The sequence below is a fragment of the Haliotis cracherodii genome, unplaced genomic scaffold (genome assembly GCF_022045235.1).
Source record: "Haliotis cracherodii isolate W230 unplaced genomic scaffold, xgHalCrac1.p SCAF_36, whole genome shotgun sequence".
Taxonomy (NCBI): Eukaryota; Metazoa; Mollusca; class Gastropoda; order Lepetellida; family Haliotidae; genus Haliotis; species Haliotis cracherodii.
This window is the reverse complement of record NW_027266293.1, coordinates 1154359-1173872: the sequence shown is the minus strand read 5'-3', so window position 1 is coordinate 1173872 and position 19514 is coordinate 1154359. Positions and strand designations below refer to the sequence as shown.

Genomic DNA, 19514 nt, shown 5'->3' with positions numbered 1-19514 from the left:
ATGCATGACGTCATAGGGCAATTAGGTTAATAAAGGGTCAACTGACCAGATGCAATCATGCAATTAATGACTTGACCATTCGTTAACCGTAGAACACGGGATAGTAATGAATGTCCCTATATGGACATGATACTACGACCGGGGGTTGGGTTGGGTCTTGACTCACGCGGAATGGAATGTCATTGTGAGACCATTTTGGCGCGAGAACATGTGGTGAACATTTGAACCTTTTGCGTTGAAGACATTTCTCTGTGCACATTCGGTGGCCGGCTATGTGTGGTAGGATTAAAAAAAATGCCCAGGAACAGGTGCATGTAGAAAGATCTCCCGATATTCAATTACATTCATTAAGGGTCAACTGACCGTATGCAATCCTGCAATTAATTACTTGACCATTCGTTAAACGTAGAAGAACACGTGTTTAAAAATAAGATGGCGGACGTTGCTATGAACGCTCACGGGTGTCACGTGTCCTCGGTTTGAATCTCGCGCCTGACCTACAAGTCAGTTCTATGAGGTCCCCTTCCACATCTCAGGCTACGTTGATCCATAAGTGCCATAACTCATTCATTGTGAAAGATAATCATGACGTCACAGGTCAGAAAGAGTAATGAGAGGTCTGTTGTTCCAATGCACGAAGGAAATGTGTTAATGAGTCCTTCATTAAGTGAGAACAAAGCATAGTAATGAGTGTCCCTATATGGAAGAGGCTACTACGAGGTTCAAATGTGATTCACGGGGAAAGGAATGTCATTGTTAGACATATTCCATTGATTTCGTGTAGTTATGACTGTCACATGTGGCAAAGAGGGGTGTGAGTTGAATTTCCATAGAAACCACATGTCCAGTTCTTAACTCTTCTAGTGTTACCTCTTATAAGTTCCTTTTAACATTCAGTTGTCATGACAACTAAATAAAAAAATAAGGGTTAACAGTCTTGACTCCAAGAGGTCAGCTCTGAGAAATATAGAGTCGGTATCGCGAAACCCGTGTGTTGAAGACTGCAAAGTATGCCAGTCTGATCTGAGACGTTTTAATACTGTAAAATTACATTCTTTTTCTAAAAGATGTTTGGAGTTCAAAATGTCGATTCAGTTTCCTTTTTTCAATGGAAAAATACTCGTTTAACCCATACCCAGAATCATTTTCATGAGAAAAAATAGAGTGAAATAACGTAGTTTAGTGGATAACTTCTAAGAGATAAGATTACTTGAGCATTCATTAACAAAGAACAATGAATAGTAATGAATATCCTTATATGGAAACTTAGGTCACCAATCCCTCATTAATATGCAAGATAACACATTAATGTGTAAATGTATAAGTGATGTATCAGGTGAATTAGATGAATACAGGGTCAACTGACCAGATGCAATTTACTTACATTAACAAAGAACACTCGATAGTAAAGAATATCATCATATGGAAAACTTGACATCGCACGCGAAATGGAATGTTATTGCGACTGAATTTTGCCGCCTTTTTGCACCTTTTCTCCATGCTCATTCTGGGGGCTGCGTCTGCTGAGATTATCAGCCCAGGAATAAGAGTGTGATCTATGTCCATATGTGTTATAAAACTCAACGATCGTGTTGAGTGACTGACATTTACACTCTAACCTTGCTGACAGATAAGACGTCCGTTTTCAAAATGAAGAGAGTTTCAGAGGATATATTTGGACCTACAGTCATTTTCACAAAGCATAGCAAGACCAAGTCGAGAAAAACATGTCGGAGAAAATCAATGGCATCAAAGGGGTCGCCGAAGAGACTGGTTGCATCTAAGAAGAAAAAGATGACAACCAAGAAAGCGAAAATGACTATACTGAAAATGCAACCCGTGTCGAAAGTAAAGGCTGTTGTGAAACGAATCCGACCTGCCTTGAAGCGTCGCATTGCTGAAGGAAATAAAAGAATGCTTCAGACCCTCTCATCGGGCACTTGTATTTGATCACTATGGAGGTTACCACCTGTCCAGACTGAGACAAGAGTTCTACGCAAAAAGATAATCTACAGAGACATCAGAAGCAGGTGCACAAGTCAAATCAAGACTCGCCTTCTCTTCTTCCTCCTCTGGATAAACACCCTCCTCCTCCTCCTCTGGATAAACACCCTCCTCCTCCTCTGGATAAACACCCTCCTCCCCCTCCTCCTCTGGATAAACACCCTCCTCCTCCTCCTCCTCTGGATAAACACCATCCTTCTCCTCCTCCTCTAGATAAACACCCTCCTCCTCCTCCTCTGCATAAACACCCTCCTCCTCCTCCTCCTCCTCCTCCTCTGGATAAACACCCTCCTCCTCCTCCTCCTCCTCTAGATAAACACCCTCCTCCTCCTCCTCCTCCTCTGGATAAACACCCTCCTCCTCCTCCTCCTCCTCTGGATAAACACCCTCCTCCTCCTCCTCCTCCTCCTCCTCCTCCTCCTCTGGATAAACACCCTCCTCCTCCTCCTCCTCCTCCTCTGGATAAACACCCTCCTCCTCCTCCTCCTCCTCCTCCTCTGGATAAACACCCTCCTCCTCCTCCTCCTCTGGATAAACACCCTCCTCCTCCTCCTCCTCTGGATAAACACCCTCCTCCTCCTCCTCCTCTGGATAAACACCCTCCTCCTCCTCCTCTGGATAAACACCCTCCTCCTCCTCCTCCTCTGGATAAACACCCTCCTCCTCCTCCTCCTCCTCCTCCTCTGGATAAACACCCTCCTCCTCCTCCTCCTCCTCCTCTGGATAAACACCCTCCTCCTCCTCTGGATAAACACCCTCCTCCTCCTCCTCCTCCTCTGGATAAACACCCTCCTCCTCCTCCTCCTCCTCTGGATAAACACCCTCCTCCTCCTCCTCCTCCTCCTCTGGATAAACACCCTCCTCCTCCTCCTCTGGATAAACACCCTCCTCCTCCTCCTCTGGATAAACACCCTCCTCCTCCTCCTCCTCTGGATAAACACCCTCCTCCACCTCCTCCTCTGGATAAACACCCTCCTTCTCCTCCTCCTCCTCCTCCTCTGGATAAACACCCTCCTCCTCCTCCTCCTCTGGATAAACACCCTCCTCCTCCTCCTCCTCCTCCTCCTCCTCCTCTGGATAAACACCCTCCTCCTCCTCCTCCTCCTCCTCCTCTGGATAAACACCCTCCTCCTCCTCCTCCTCCTCTGGATAAACACCCTCCACCACAACCAACACCTGCTCTTCCTCCTCCTCCTCCTCCTACTCCTCAGGAAACCTGTGTCGAAAATAAAAAGCTGCTCTGAAATGAACCCAAGCTGTCTTTAAGCATTGCATGGGTGAAGGGTATTAAAGAATGGTTCAGACCCTCTTATCGCACACTTGTATTTGTTCACTATGGAGGTTACCAACTGTCCAGACTGTGGCAAGAGTTTTGCGCGAAAAGATAATCTACAGAGACATCAGAAGCAGGTGCATAGATCAACTCAAAACTCACCTTCTCTTCTTCCTCCTCTGGATAAACACCTTACTCCTCCTACTCCTCCTCTTCCCGATAAACACCCTCCTCCTCCTCATCAGGAAATATCTCCACATTTGCTTTCATCTCGGGAACACCAGCGACACGGACGATTCAAGTTCCTTATACCCTCCAATAGCATCGTTGTTGGACCCAGTGGATGCGGAAAGTCGGTGTTTGTCTTCAACCTATTACGTCGTGGATTCGTTCAACCCCTGCCCGACTGTATTGTCTGGTGTTATACTGTGTGGCAACCGCTTTACAATAGCATTCTTCAAACTTTACCTCAAGTACGGTTTGTGAAAGGAATACCTTACAATCTCGAAGATGAAAACTTCTTCGATGCCCGTAATCAGAACATGATGGTGTTGGATGACTTTTTGTCTGAAGCAAAGAATGACAATCGGATTTCCCGTCTGTTTACCCAAACCTCCCACCACAAAAATGTCATTATATTTTTGCTATTGCAAAACCTCTTCCCGAGAGGTAAGGAATCTAGGGACATTGCTCTAAATTCTCATTATGTCACACTTTTCAATTCGCCAGTGGACAGACAGCAGGTGAAGTTATTCGCCAGAAGAATATTTCCTGAAGACATTGGTAAATTTATGACTCTTTATGAAAGGGCTGTTGAAACCCCTTATGGACACCTTACAGTGGATCTCAAACCCGGTACAAGTGAGAAGAATAGATTACATGTCAACGTCTTGACAACCAGCGACAATCAACCTGATCACAGTGCTTCACAACAACAACAACAACAACAACAACAACAACAACAACAACAACAACGGGTAAAAGATGTCTCTCTAGCATTAGACGTGCAGACAGCTCCTGACATTCGTGCTGATCACACTTCAATTTCCAAAGAAAGGTCTCTAAGCTCTGACGACGACGACGTTGAAACAGCATCCATCTCGAGTGACGACACAGGACCTTTTACCATGGCCACTGCGTGTACTGACTGCGGCGTATTGATAGACAATATGCACGATCTACAGCGACATATTAGATCATGGTGTCCAGCAAACAACAACTTGAAATGCAAAAGAAAATGTCTCAGATACGAGAGTGACGACAACGGTGACGACGATGAGGAACGACTTCCTGAACAGAAAGGTGGAGGTCTCGCTGTCAAACGTCGTCGCTGGAAGCCGCCAAACACCGACGTGGATGCGGAGGAGTGGCAAAATGTTGGTTTACAACGCATCTGGAATCGTGTGTACAACATCAAGCACGACGCAATGAAACTCAAAAGGAAAAAGTACAGACAACAGGGTCGAACAGAAGAATGGATTGACAGAAAAATGAAACAGATGTGGGAAAGCGAATTGACCGACAGTCTCAAAAGTGTCATAGAGTTCTCCCAATATTTTAGACAGGCGCCTCTATTTCAACCCATCCTAGACAGCCTGAGCGATATGGATCCTGGCACTGATCAATCTATTATCAAAAACAAGATCGCTCGTTTCACGAAAACTGTGATGAAAGACATTCTGACTCGTGTAGACATACCTGAAGCAGATAGTGACACTGAATCTATCTCAGCCGCCGATGATGGCGATGACGAGCAGAGCGAGCAAGAATAAAAACCTTGCTCTCGTGTTACAACCCTTCAGTTGAGATTTTGTGTTACCCACAGCAATGACACGGAAGAATCGGTCACCGAGTCGAGGTAAAGGAAGAAGATTTGGACTTATCCATGTATTGAAAACAGGACCTGTCATTAAGTCAAAACAGATTTCTCTAAATGACAGCTCCCTGGCGTCAAAGAAACGCCTGGTCGTATACATCAGGAGACCGGTCAAGTTGGGACCTCCGGGACGCAAACATCTATAAATGTCACAAAGATGGTCGTCTCCATCAGGTGCATCGGAGTGGTGTATTTCATGTCGAGATTAAACACTTAAAACTTTTCTAAAATCATTGAACCGTCAAGGTTTTTAATCATTTTGTAAATCGTTGAAATCACTCGAACTCTACACTTATAAAGTCAACACCCTGTGCTGTTAATAAAAGCTTCATTACAGTTTACATTTTGTTGTTGTTTTAATTCATATTTCTATGATGTCATACATATGGTCAATATGCCTCTGGAAAGCAATTATCTCTACAAGCCGATCACACGACAGTTCGCTTGTGGTTTTTTGGTTATTTTTTTTTTTAGTATCATACAGTTACTAACAAGAACTTGTCTATAGTAAAACCACACTGTTAACACTTCAATTCAACGAGAACTGTGAACCTACAGTGAGTGAGTGAGTATGGTTTTAAGCCGCTTTTTAGCAATATTCCATCAATATCATGGCGGGGGACACCAGAAATGGGCTTCACACATTGTACCCAAGTCAGGAATCGAACCCGGGTCTTCGGCGTGACGAGCGAACGCTTTAACCAATCAGCTATCCGACCGCCCCTCCGTACAGATTCACATCATAGATCTATCCAACTTCAATTCGAGGTGCTCTGACGTCAGCACTTACAAAAAAAAAGGAGCTCTTTTCAACAAATTGTCACAGGATAGGTTTTCAATAGCCTATTTAGGCTGAAATTTGATTGTTAAAACGAACAAATGTCCAGCTTGGCACTCAAGGGGTTAAACTTTTGGAACTATATGTAAATGAGAATCTTGCGTGCCCGGAGACGTTAGAAAATTGGAATCTTTGTAAAACGGTTTAGTGTTAAATATTATTGTTTAATCACGTTTGTATACACGCAACGAATAAATATTATTGATGTGAGTGTATTGTCATTTTGTTTCTTTTTTTAACATATACCCAACCTGATACAAAACAGTCAATTAACCTTGTGATATTCGCTGCAAGAGGTTTTGAGTTAAAGGTAATGAACGCTGTGATTTGACATGGTGAAATAATAGAAAAAAATATGCAATAATTGGTATCAATAAACTTAAGAAATTTTGATTTGGTAAAATACAATGTATAACACTTAGCATGGATTTTTAAAATTTGCCGACTCGCGGACGAATTCGCATTAGTCTTTTCGTTCAAAATCGAAATGGATATATTTATTAAATCCAAAAGGTATGTACGGATGTACAAGTGCTATTCGATAACTAAACTAGGGAAAGATGCATATGAAAATCATGCACATGTTGCTGAGATGATCTCCTGACTTCTACTTACTCTTTGGACGATATTAGACATAAACACAATTAACGAAAATTATTCTTATCACTGCGAATTAACACGAATATACAATCATACTGTAAGTAGGTCAAGGGTCAGATGCATTCGGGCAGTGTTTGAAGTAAAATGCTCGAATTTCAACTCGTGAAATAGTCGTTCGTTGGTTTCTCCTGTAATTACAACTACTCTGAATAAGGCATAATAGACACATTCTTTGGAAGACATCCTCTCTCCGACTTTAATTTCTCGTGCAAAACACAGTATTCTCCCACCGAATATCATGTTTCCCACTTGATTTTGTTATAACACACAGAGGTGAAGTTTCCAGCTAACACCCCATGCTCTGAATTAATTTCCAATAATTATCAAATTGACTTCCAAGTTATCAGGCAACGACCATTCCGTTGGCTAGCTATCGCGGTATTATAATATGTAATTAGCAAACAATGGTTACATGGTCAGTTTGAAGTTAAAACTATCATGAAATATTACACAATGATTTTGCAAATTCATGCTTTGCAGAGTTAAAGGATATGGTTGTAAATTTCACACAGGCGAATTGGTGTTTTTTCATATAATTAGTGTTGTTCTTTTACAAAATTATATTCTGATATTCTTAGTATTCATCATGCCTTTATTGAATAGCATGTATATAGTAACTCATACCATATGTGAACTTTCTACAACGGAGTGGAGCTGTGGTTAACCAACCCCCTCCATTCATAAGCAGGCTCACGATAAATGGCATGTGGTGACCTCAATCTCAGGAGGCTCTCTAGTCAGTATATCACAAAACAGCGACACGGACAAAACAAGGTGCTATGTGTATAACATATACCAACTCATTTGGAGTGTTGTAAAATAAACCTCACTTGTTACCATATAAGTAATATGATCTACTGTTAGATGCGTCGTCAACTGTGTACATAGTACACTAACTAAATATGGAAATAGTACTATGCCCATTGAGCGTTGTAAAGAAGGTGATCACGTGACTCCCCAGCGAATATGTACTTGGTGAAGCTTGCGTTGAATTGATCATCGGGTTATCTTCCTGACCACTGATAGAGGACACAATACACCAAACGATTAATCTTAAGGTTCTAAAAAGCTAATCATGCTAAATTCAGAATATTCTAACTTTATCTCGAGTCATAGAAATGTATCATGAGAATGGTTAACTAACACTATGCTAAGATCACCTTTTTAAAACCTTAAGATTAATCGTAACTGTTTTGTAAAAAGAGATAAAAAAAGACAATTTAAGAATACATTGATCGATGTCTGACTTTATTAAAGAGCACATAGGTAAAGGTAACTACATCACTATGTCTCTTCATTATGATGGTTCTTCAATGGGACGTCATTTGTGGTGCACACTTTTCTCGACTTGGTCTTGCTATGCTTTGTGAAAATGACTGTAGGTCCAAATATATCCTCTGAAACTCTCTTCATTTTGAAAACGGACGTCTTATCTGTCAGCAAGGTTAGAGTGTAAATGTCAGTCACTCAACACGATCGTTGAGTTTTATAACACATATGGACATAGATCACACTCTTATTCCTGGGCTGATAATCTCAGCAGACGCAGCCCCCAGAATGAGCATGGAGAAAAGGTGCAAAAAGGCGGCAAAATTCAGTCGCAATAACATTCCATTTCGCGTGCGATGTCAAGTTTTCCATATGATGATATTCTTTACTATCGAGTGTTCTTTGTTAATGTAAGTAAATTGCATCTGGTCAGTTGACCCTGTATTCATCTAATTCACCTGATACATCACTTATACATTTACACATTAATGTGTTATCTTGCATATTAATGAGGGATTGGTGACCTAAGTTTCCATATAAGGATATTCATTACTATTCATTGTTCTTTGTTAATGAATGCTCAAGTAATCTTATCTCTTAGAAGTTATCCACTAAACTACGTTATTTCACTCTATTTTTTCTCATGAAAATGATTCTGGGTATGGGTTAAACGAGTATTTTTCCATTGAAAAAAGGAAACTGAATCGACATTTTGAACTCCAAACATCTTTTAGAAAAAGAATGTAATTTTACAGTATTAAAACGTCTCAGATCAGACTGGCATACTTTGCAGTCTTCAACACACGGGTTTCGCGATACCGACTCTATATTTCTCAGAGCTGACCTCTTGGAGTCAAGACTGTTAACCCTTATTTTTTTATTTAGTTGTCATGACAACTGAATGTTAAAAGGAACTTATAAGAGGTAACACTAGAAGAGTTAAGAACTGGACATGTGGTTTCTATGGAAATTCAACTCACACCCCTCTTTGCCACATGTGACAGTCATAACTACACGAAATCAATGGAATATGTCTAACAATGACATTCCTTTCCCCGTGAATCACATTTGAACCTCGTAGTAGCCTCTTCCATATAGGGACACTCATTACTATGCTTTGTTCTCACTTAATGAAGGACTCATTAACACATTTCCTTCGTGCATTGGAACAACAGACCTCTCATTACTCTTTCTGACCTGTGACGTCATGATTATCTTTCACAATGAATGAGTTATGGCACTTATGGATCAACGTAGCCTGAGATGTGGAAGGGGACCTCATAGAACTGACTTGTAGGTCAGGCGCGAGATTCAAACCGAGGACACGTGACACCCGTGAGCGTTCATAGCAACGTCCGCCATCTTGTTTTTAAACACGTGTTCTTCTACGTTTAACGAATGGTCAAGTAATTAATTGCAGGATTGCATACGGTCAGTTGACCCTTAATGAATGTAATTGAATATCGGGAGATCTTTCTACATGCACCTGTTCCTGGGCATTTTTTTTAATCCTACCACACATAGCCGGCCACCGAATGTGCACAGAGAAATGTCTTCAACGCAAAAGGTTCAAATGCTCACCACATGTTCTCGCGCCAAAATGGTCTCACAATGACATTCCATTCCGCGTGAGTCAAGACCCAACCCAACCCCCGGTCGTAGTATCATGTCCATATAGGGACATTCATTACTATCCCGTGTTCTACGGTTAACGAATGGTCAAGTCATTAATTGCATGATTGCATCTGGTCAGTTGACCCTTTATTAACCTAATTGCCCTATGACGTCATGCATACATTTGCATATTAATGAGTTATTCTGCATATTAATGAGGCAATGACGTTGACAACACACACACACACACACCCACCCCCCAAGGTCAAGGTTATGTGACGTCATCAGTCACGTGGGGTTACTAGGTGCACTTGTGACGTCATCAAATGAGGGGGGAGGGGGGATACTTCTTACTTATTATCTACTGATGAGTATCAATGATAGGAATGTGAAGAGTAACTAAGACAAAATTGTTATGGATGAGCAACTTTTTTAATTATTACAACTGGGCGACGTTTCGGTGTAGATTCTAACACCGTTATCAAGCAAATGATGTACAAACTAGGTATGAGGATGATATATATACATAACAATAGATAATTGTTTATATAACAGATAAGGTTGATGTACACTGATTGATTAGGTAGTTATGATAAGACAAGTTTATACAAGAGATGGGGTTGATGTACAGTAATTGATGGGTATGGGATTAACACAAGGATTACAAAGAAGGAATGTATGGGAAGCCAGTGGGAGATAATAGTTCAGTGTTGTTTTGGCAAACTGATGAGATCCTGGTAAGCTGGAGGGATGTAGTATCCTTGATCACTTGAAACGTCGCCCAATTGTAATAAAGAAGTTGCTCATCCATAACAATTTTGTCTTAGTTACCTTTCCAACTTCTAAATGCCACTCAAAGAAGGAGTGTGGAGAGATTTAATATGAAATCTTCTAGAGTGGGATCTTGAAATGTTTAGATCGGGCGGCCTCTGTATAAGGTGTACGGAGATTACATGGAACACGACGAAATCCCCAGGACATTTCGGTTCAAATCTTGATAGAAGCTTGTTTTTAAAAGATATAGATCTCATTCACAAATTTTGATGTAAAAAGTTATGCATTTTATAAATCGGTAGTGTATAATTAGTAACTGAGACTGTTCGTGGCTATACCCTCGACGGGGGTTGAAGTAGCGTAAAATTATTGTCCCCCTGAGAGGGTATGTAAGACCACCTCTTTCAAAGTATATTTATATCTACCTCTATTTTAACTGCAGAATATCTGTTAACTTTTAATATCTGACTAAACTCGCAATAATCACCAGTAACTCGGGGAAGTGTAAATCCTGCTGGGTAACCATGCAGGTAGCAGAGGTACCGTAAGTCCCCTTGGTCCCCAGTATGGTGATTTTAACCTTGTTGCTGGCGATCTATAGCCCCATTTTTATATTGTGCCGTACCTCAATAATCAGAAATTTTTAGTGTTCTACAACTAGTTTTAAGTCAATCTGTGATATATTGCTAGTTATTATACTGTCCCTCGTCGACAGTTTTTATACCTATTGTATAACTTGTTCAAGTCATATTATGACTGAAATATTGCCGACGTGACTTTAATTAAACTCACTCACACACTCACACTGATAGAAGCTTGCTTCAAACAGTGAAAAAATATATTTTTAATGATTAAACCAATATTTATCTTGATTATGTAAAACGCGAAGGCCATTTTTATGGTCATACTTTCTTGGGATTACTTTCAACAGTTTCATTCAGAACATTCGGGGGAATTCGGGAACAAGTTGTCATGTGGCTGCTTCATATGTACAAGTTTTGCAAATATATTTTACTCCCAATCTGCGGTATTTGTAAAGTAAAGTCAAGTATTATTACAGAATGAACTCAATCTTAAACTTAAGAATGGATTTGATTCAATCATTATCCCCCGCCCCACGAAGTTGGCGGGGGATATTGAAATGGGTTCCGTCCGTGCGTCCGTGCGTCCGCGTGTGCGTGCGTCCCGAAATCGTTTCCGGAGCATAACCCAGAAACCGTTAAATACTTCTCTACGAACCTTTGCATGTCTATCAGACTCATGCTGAACTGGTGCCTTTTGCTATTTCGGAATTTTAGGAATCTTTATTTTTTACCTTTCCATGGCAACAAGTTGGACGAAGATTCTATAGGGTAGAGTTCATTTCCGGAGCGTAACTCAAAAACTGTTAAATACTTTCTTACAAAACTTTGCGTGTCTACCAGGCACATACTGAACTGGTGCCTTTTGTATTTAGCAATTTATATAATTTTTATTTATTTTTATGTTTCCATGGCAACAAGTTGGACTTAGGTTCTATAGGGTAGAGTTCGTTTCCGAAGCATAACTAAAAACCCATTCAATACTTTCTAACAAAACTTTGCTTGTTTACCAGTCACGTACTGAACTGCTGCCTTTGGCTATTTAGGAATTTTAGAAATTTGTATTTTTTATGTTTCCATGGCAACAAGTTTGACTTAGGTTCTATACGGGTGGTGTTCGTTTCCGGAGCGTAACTCAAAAACCGTTAAATACTTTCTTCCTAAACTTTGCATGTCTACCAGGAACATACTGAACGGGTGCCTTTTGATATTTAGCACTTTCAGAAATTGTTATTTTAGAATTTCCATTGCAGCTTTTTTGACATGGGCTAAGAGAGATGTTGGGTCAGTTATCAGGTTTGGGACCATAACGTGTTAAAAAGGGCGGGGGATATGGATGACTTCGATCGTCGACTACACGCTTGTTCCTGATATAATTCGACCGCTTCGTTTGTTGCATTGTGTTTGTTGTCGCCAGGGAGAGGCGTCGCTGTCTCCGCGTGATGTTGAGAAGTTTGTAAAGGTGGCGGAACTGCTGCTGAAGCACAAGGCTCCCTACAACCAGAAGAACGACATGGGCGCTGTCCCGCTGCAGCTGTGTCTCAGTGAGAGGATAACGCTCATCATCAAGAGCTTCATTCAGAAAAAGTAAACTTAAATATATTTGTGATTTTTATACAGAAAGCATTGAAACCTTCATCATGAAATTGTAATATTGACTTTTAGAACGCTCATGATGTACCTGCCTTATTTTCCAACACTGCTAACATAATTTTACATAACATTGTGGCCAAGTTGTACAGTGAGTGAGTGAGTGAGTTGGTTTTTAACGCCGCTCTTAACAGTATTCCAGTTATATCACGCAGTGTCAGCTCAATGTGGGAGGAAAGCCCGAAGTGATGCAGGTCTTAGACGTTTACCACTTTGATGAAACCCACGAGCACGGTAATGGTGCTGACAAACCTAGAAACATGATCGGGGCGAACCGGGATTCGAAACAACAATCATAGGTTTCTGGCGTGCCCAAGGGACGCAACTCTGCACACGCTGGGCCACCCGTTATCCATTTTTGATGTTGGGCTGAAATATTTATCCTTTGTGATTAAAAAATCAGCAGTGAAACTTGACTGTGATTCTCTCATCACAAAAGCAGCTTTTGCTGCAACGTCAGCCATTTTTACCACTGATTCCAACATGGCTAGGTACCCAACAAAAGCGAATGTTGTTTTGGCCTGAAGCAAGATTAAGTTTCGGGCGTGCCCAAGGGACGCAACTCTGCACAGCGATTCGCGGCGCCAAAGACGACTGGGTCACCTGTGCCCCCGGGTAGACAATAAATGTTCCATAGAGGAAGAGGAAGATTTATTTCCACGACAGCCATTGTTACCAATTATTCCAAAGCGAATGACCAGTAGCAAGATCATTATATAAGTCAACAATTTCAAGGTGGATGTTCATGATAATTATTCCCGATAGCCTGAAGGCATGAACGCATGAAGGCATGAAGGCATGAAAGAGAATCTGAAAATATTATAAACTTCTTATATATACACTGAATATTGATAGACCGCCTCCGTGGTCTAGAGGTAGAGCGTTCGCCCGGATAGCTGAAGGTCCGGGGTTCGATCCCCGGCCGCGTCATACCAAAAGACGTTTAAAGATGATACTTGTTGTTACCCTGTCTGGCGCTCGGCATTAAGGGGCTAAAACAAGGACTGGTCGGCTCGGAGTCAGTATACTGTGTCTGAGTGGGATATTCATGTTAAACTGCGACATGGTATCTCAGTGAGCTAGCACTATAAATCGGCATCAGTCCGGACTAGTACAAACAGCCACAAACACACACGCTATATAAGTGCAAAAATCTTGGATGCGACGTTAAACCCAATTTCACCTCACCTGAATATTGATATATTCCATAGTTGTTAAAATGGCATTTGCTTCTGCCGTGAAAATGGAACAGCTGTCAGGTAGTCTGGATGACACAGTGCTGGATCCAATGACAGTGGCGTTCGCAACTGTGTGACTATTCTATATCCATCTGTGTTTATAGATTTGTATGCATTGTATAAGCTTATTAACTGCTTAAACTCTTGCTGATAAATTCGTTGAATTGTTTCTGAATTTCTTAGTTAAATTACTGTTAGAACCACCCCTGACTATACCTACTGCCATGGTGGAGAAGACGAAATTTGAGTGGTGCCTATGTTTTCAAGATTTATTATTCCGCAGAAATATCAGATTGTATTCTTCAAAATGGTGGAATAAGAAATGCTTTCTCATAAAGAGAAGAATGTCCTACAGAATGTTGATAAAATGACTTGTCCTATTGCCATTCACCTCCAGAAACATCACTCTGCATGAATAAACAATATCAATATTTGGTACAAGACAGATTGCGTGTTTCAGTCAAGGGTCTCTCAACTCCGGCTCGGGATCTGCAAGCTCCCCACAACGACCGAAAGGGAAGGCAGACGGTCTGAACACGTTGTCTACCCTGACCATGGCCCTGCCCTGCTGTAAATGCTTCAACGCCGTCTCGGACATCACCTTCAGGCCGTGCAACCACAAAGTCATGTGTCGGTCCTGCTGTACAAAAACCAACAAGTGTCCCATGTGCAACGTCACCATTCAACAGAGAGAGGGTAGGACCCAGCATTCTTATCATCTGAGTGTGTGTGTGTGTGTGTGTGTGTGTGTGTGTGTGTGTTTCTCTGTGTTTCTGTTTGTGTGTTTCTCTGTCTGTGTTTCTCCGCGAGTGTGTGTGTGTGTTTCAGTGTGTGCGTGTTTCTGTGTCTGTGTGTGTATTTCTCTGTGTGTATGTGTCTGTGTGTTTCTCAGCGAGTGTGTGTGTGTTTCTGTGTGTGTGGTGTGTCGTTTTTGTGTGTGTGTGTGTGTTTTTCTGTGTGTCTGTTTCTCTGTGTTTCTGTTTGTGTGTGTTTCTCTGTCTGAGTTTCTCAGCGAGTGTGTGTGTGTGTTTGTGTGTGAGCGTGTTTCTGTGTCTCTGTGTGTATTTCTCTGTGTGTATTTCTCTGTGTGTTTCTCAGCGAGTGTGTGTGTGTTACTGTGTGTGTGCGTGTGTTTTAGTGGTTCTCTGTGTGTGTTTCTATGTGGTTCTCTCTGTGTGTGTGGTTCTCTGTGTTTCTGTGTGTGTTTATCTCTGTGTGTATATATGTGTGTGTGTGTGTGTGTGTGTGTGTGTGTGTGTGTGTGTGTGATGCTTCATTCTCCTTAATATATCCTCAGTATTAGCTTACAATTTTAGTAAAACTTTCAATAAATATTTCATGGTTATGTTATTTTATAGTGAATCATAAACACATGCTCATGATACAGTCGGAATCGTAGACATGACTTATGAAATTTATTTTTTTGTCATTTTAGACAACCATACATGGTTGTGCCAATACACATCTACCCAGCCACCCCGTATATACCCATACAGTTAAAACGTTTCTGCCGTTTAAAAAGAGGTCTGATTATAATTATCAAAAAGAGATCGAAAATGAAGTAACACGATTTGCTTGCTGTACACAAAATAAGGAAATTATAGTAAACTACGTTTATAACGAACACGCTTACAACGAACTGACCGATATAACTTATTTTTAGTCCCGGCCATTTGTTGCATATATGCTGTATATTTGCTTCTAACGAACTACGGTTAATCCGAACTAAAATTAGGGGTCCCTTTGAGTTCGTAATAACCGTAGTTTACTGTATATTCATTTGCTGCATATTGGTTACCCGGATCAATATCGACAGTTTCTTATTTTCCAGTACTCGTCCCAGCAAAGAGCAATATCTACCGGTAACTGTCACTTGTATGCCCTCCCCCGACTCAACACCCAACCCAACCCCCACCCCCACGAGACAACACCTCACAAATACCCATCCCAAACACCGCACGTTGCTTACTTAGATGTTAAACAAGTATCGCTTAAAGACAACCATCATACGGTATTGTAAGGAGTCATTGATAGGCATTTAGAGTGAGTGAGTGAGTTGGGTTTAACGCCGCTTTTAACAGTATTCCAGTTATATCGCGGCGTGTCAGCTTAATGTGGGAGGAAAGCCCCAAGTGATGCAGGCCTCAGACGTTAACCACTTCGGTGAAACCCACGAGCACGGTATGGTGCTGACAAACCTAGTAACATAATCGGGGCGAACCGGGATTCGAACCACTATCATAGGTTTCTGGCGTGCCCAAGGTACGCAACTCTGCACAGCGAATCGCGGCGCCTTAGACGACTGGTTTCACCGAAGTGGTAAACGTCTGAGACCTGTATCACTTCGGGCTTTCCTCCCACATTAAGCTGACACGCCGTGATATAACTGGAATACTGTTGAAAGGGGCGTTAAACCCAACTCACTCACTCACACTCAGGAGTCAACTTGCGGTCACCCATCCATCTATTCTACGCGAAAGTCGTTGCCTAACTTCCTCTGATGTGTGACCTTTGTGGTGCCACCGCTTCTTTTGTTAACTGACTGAATTGATCTCTTGCGAAATATTTCAGCAAGAGTTATCGGTGCTTGCTATCAGCCATATCGGTCAGGCTCATAGTAGGATGGGGAAACATGTTGAATACATAGGTAACCTTTGTTTGTTTGTTGTTTAACGCCGCACTCAGCAATAATCGATGTAACTAGCATCGACCAGTGTTTTAAAGCCAACTCATTGCTGAGTATTTTCTTGATATTGGCTAGTATTGTGCACAACAGCCAGTGCCTAAAGTGATGACGTCAATCCTGCTGGGTATCATGCAGGAAGCAGAGGTACTGTAAGTCTCCATGATCACCAGCGAGGTGGCCTAGCTTTGGTCACTGGTGACCTATAACCCGTGTTTTAAAACTTTATACATGATAGTGTTATGCTCAAATATGTTTCATATTTTTTTTAAATATAACTTTGCACAAATGACTCAATTGTGAATATATTAACTTGGTCTCGTCGCTATGTGGCTGAAATAATGCCGATGCGACGTTAAAATTTTAACTCACTCACTCTATTCCGATCGTCATCATATTGTTTTCATTTCAGCTGAGTTTGACCCTGCTGACCAGTGCAAAGTGCAGTGATGACGTCACAGGGCTTGGGCACATAGAAGATGAAGAGGGTTTCTTTTGTTTGGGACGTATAATTGTGTATCAGTATATGTTATTTATCATCTCTAGATACATATATATATTCTACAAAAAGAACTGTTGTTTCAATTGATTATGCAATTGACTATTTCTATCGTGAGCATTGTCGGTGATACTTGACGTGGCCAGTCTAAGACATGTCAACCTAACAGAACATGTCACCTAACTAACATTGCCGATACTCGTATATGACTGAATAATTTAAACAAACCCCCCCCCCCCAAAAAAAAAAAAAAAACCAACAAAAAAACATTGCCGATACTTCACGGGTTTGTATACTCTTTGTTTCTCCATCCCCCATGAACCCACGAATCAAGCCCCGGCCTGGTTTCAGCGATTGCTCAGACACATGAGCATTCTGAGTACATCACGCAATCGACAATATTTCTCGTGCAACATGATCACTACACACTGCTTATTAATGTGTTTATATCTATAGAACAGTATTATATCTACCTAAATACCATTTTCATGTCAGACATATTGGTATTTAACGCAAACACGTCGCTCAATGTGAAGCTACTGTGCCTCTTTTGTGAACCAACTGTCAGAAGTGTATTTCTCATCTTCCCGAGGCAAGAGAGTTAACTGACTATAAAAGTCCAGTTTCCAATCTTGCCGAACTAGGCTGGTATAATGGTGTTACAGTTTGGCTGGACTTACGAGTCTGTGCATAGTCCAATTAAAATCGCACAACGAAATCGAAATCCGGTTCGTAAACTGTCGTGCAGATTTCGGTCGATTGCAGGATTTGCAAAGCATGTGCACCGCCAACTCGTTGTCAACAGATATTTTCCAAATCTTTTCATGTTTTTAATCAATGTGTTCGCGTGATTTGATGCACTTCGCGATGTAAGATCCGTTTTATCACAATATAGATCTTGATTATCGATCAGATCGTCTTGACTGGGCGCCGCCATTGTATTTGAAACAAGTGATACGACAGGTGGAATCTGATTGGTCCATAAGAGGTGCTTAAAAGGGACATAACTCGCAATAACCACTGGTGGCGCTACGATTGAGCCCAGGAATTCCAGCCTAGTTCGGCAAGGGTGGAAACTGGGTTCTTAAAGTCAGTTAACTTTCTTGCCTCGGGAAGATGTGTTTGTCTGTGTTCGGTCCGATATTAGTAAAAGCAGACACTTTAACAAACTATTTTTACTATCAACATAACGACTGTTGACAGTGTTTTGTCCGACCTGATGCACAATACACCTTCAACGTCGTTTAAATATTTCTTCGTTCAGTCCACTTTATGTCATACATGTCTCTATTGGATGTGTTAACTGGATGGCACAGTGAAATGTCATTGCATGGAATCTATATCGTCTAACGTATCTTCATGAATACGACTATAATAGATATATATAGCGTGGCTACATTTGGACATTTACATGACATGTGACTTGATGAAAAGTATAATGTTAAACAACGTTTGTTTGTTAACATGGGTCTGGTTGGTGGTTTGTTGTTTAACGCCGCACTCGGCAATATTCCAGCTATTTGTAAATAATCGAGTCTTGACAAGACAGTCCAGTGATTGATATCATGAGCATCGATCCACGCAATTGGGATCGATGACATGCATCAACCAAGTCAGCGAGCCTGACCACCCGATCCCGTTAGTCGCCTCTTACGACAAGCATAGTCGGCTTTTACGGCAAGCATGGGTTGCTGAAGACCTATTCTACCCCAGACCTTCACGGGTCGTTAACATGTGGGTGGGTGTTGACAAGTGTGTTATTATAAAAGGAGAGCGATCGATATTAATTTGTCTGTTTACCGATCTCTTTATGTAATTTATTGTTCATTAATAAAGTATTGTCATCAAAACGTGTGTGACGTTGAATACTTAAGCATACTTCAAAGTATGTAGAAGTTCATCTCGGTAGACAATGAGTGAGTGAGTGAGTTGGGTTCAACGCCGTTTTTAACAGTATCCCTGTTATCTCACGGCGTGCCAGCTGAATGTGGGAGGAAAGCCCCAAGTGATGTAGGTCTCAGACGTTTACCCCTTCGGTGAAACCCATAAGCACGGGTATGGTGCTGACAAACCTAGAAACATAATCGGGGCGAAACGGGATTCGAACCCACAATCATAGGTTTCTGGCGTGCCCAAGGGACGCATCTCTGCACAGCGAATCGCGGCGACCTAGACGACTGGGCCACCCTTGGCCCTGGTAGAATGTTCCATAGAAGAAGGAGAAGATATTTTATTCAACAAACTGTCACACATTGTAAAATGCAAGGATGACTATAAATATATTCATAAAAAATATTAAATATCAGGCCATATGGCCTGTGAGACACAGAATACAGTTCATACATACAAATATGCCAATATATTAAAATATAGATTCTCGTGGAGAACATTAAGTCACTTACTTTACCTCATTAAAAGTACGGTCTTGTCGACAGAAAGATAGTTTATCAAAGTCTCACCTCAACATATGACACTAACAAATATACAAGATAAAATACATTTAATTTAGAATATTGACCTTTTCCAATTTTCAAAGAAAATGAAATGAAGTTAAA

General features: G+C 41.3%; 1 protein-coding gene across 1 annotated transcript in view; it reads left to right on the top strand.

The window, feature by feature from the left end:
* LOC139477850 (E3 ubiquitin-protein ligase MIB2-like) overlaps positions 1-17186 on the top strand; it is a 39913-nt gene extending 22727 nt beyond the window's left edge. The window contains exons 17-19 of the mRNA XM_071260284.1: positions 12307-12476; positions 14238-14473; positions 16873-17186. Of these exons, the coding sequence (XP_071116385.1) occupies positions 12307-12476; positions 14238-14473; positions 16873-16910 (444 nt within the window). The 3' untranslated portion in view covers positions 16911-17186. The remainder of the gene's footprint in view (positions 1-12306; positions 12477-14237; positions 14474-16872) is intronic.
* Positions 17187-19514: the final 2328 nt, after the last annotated feature.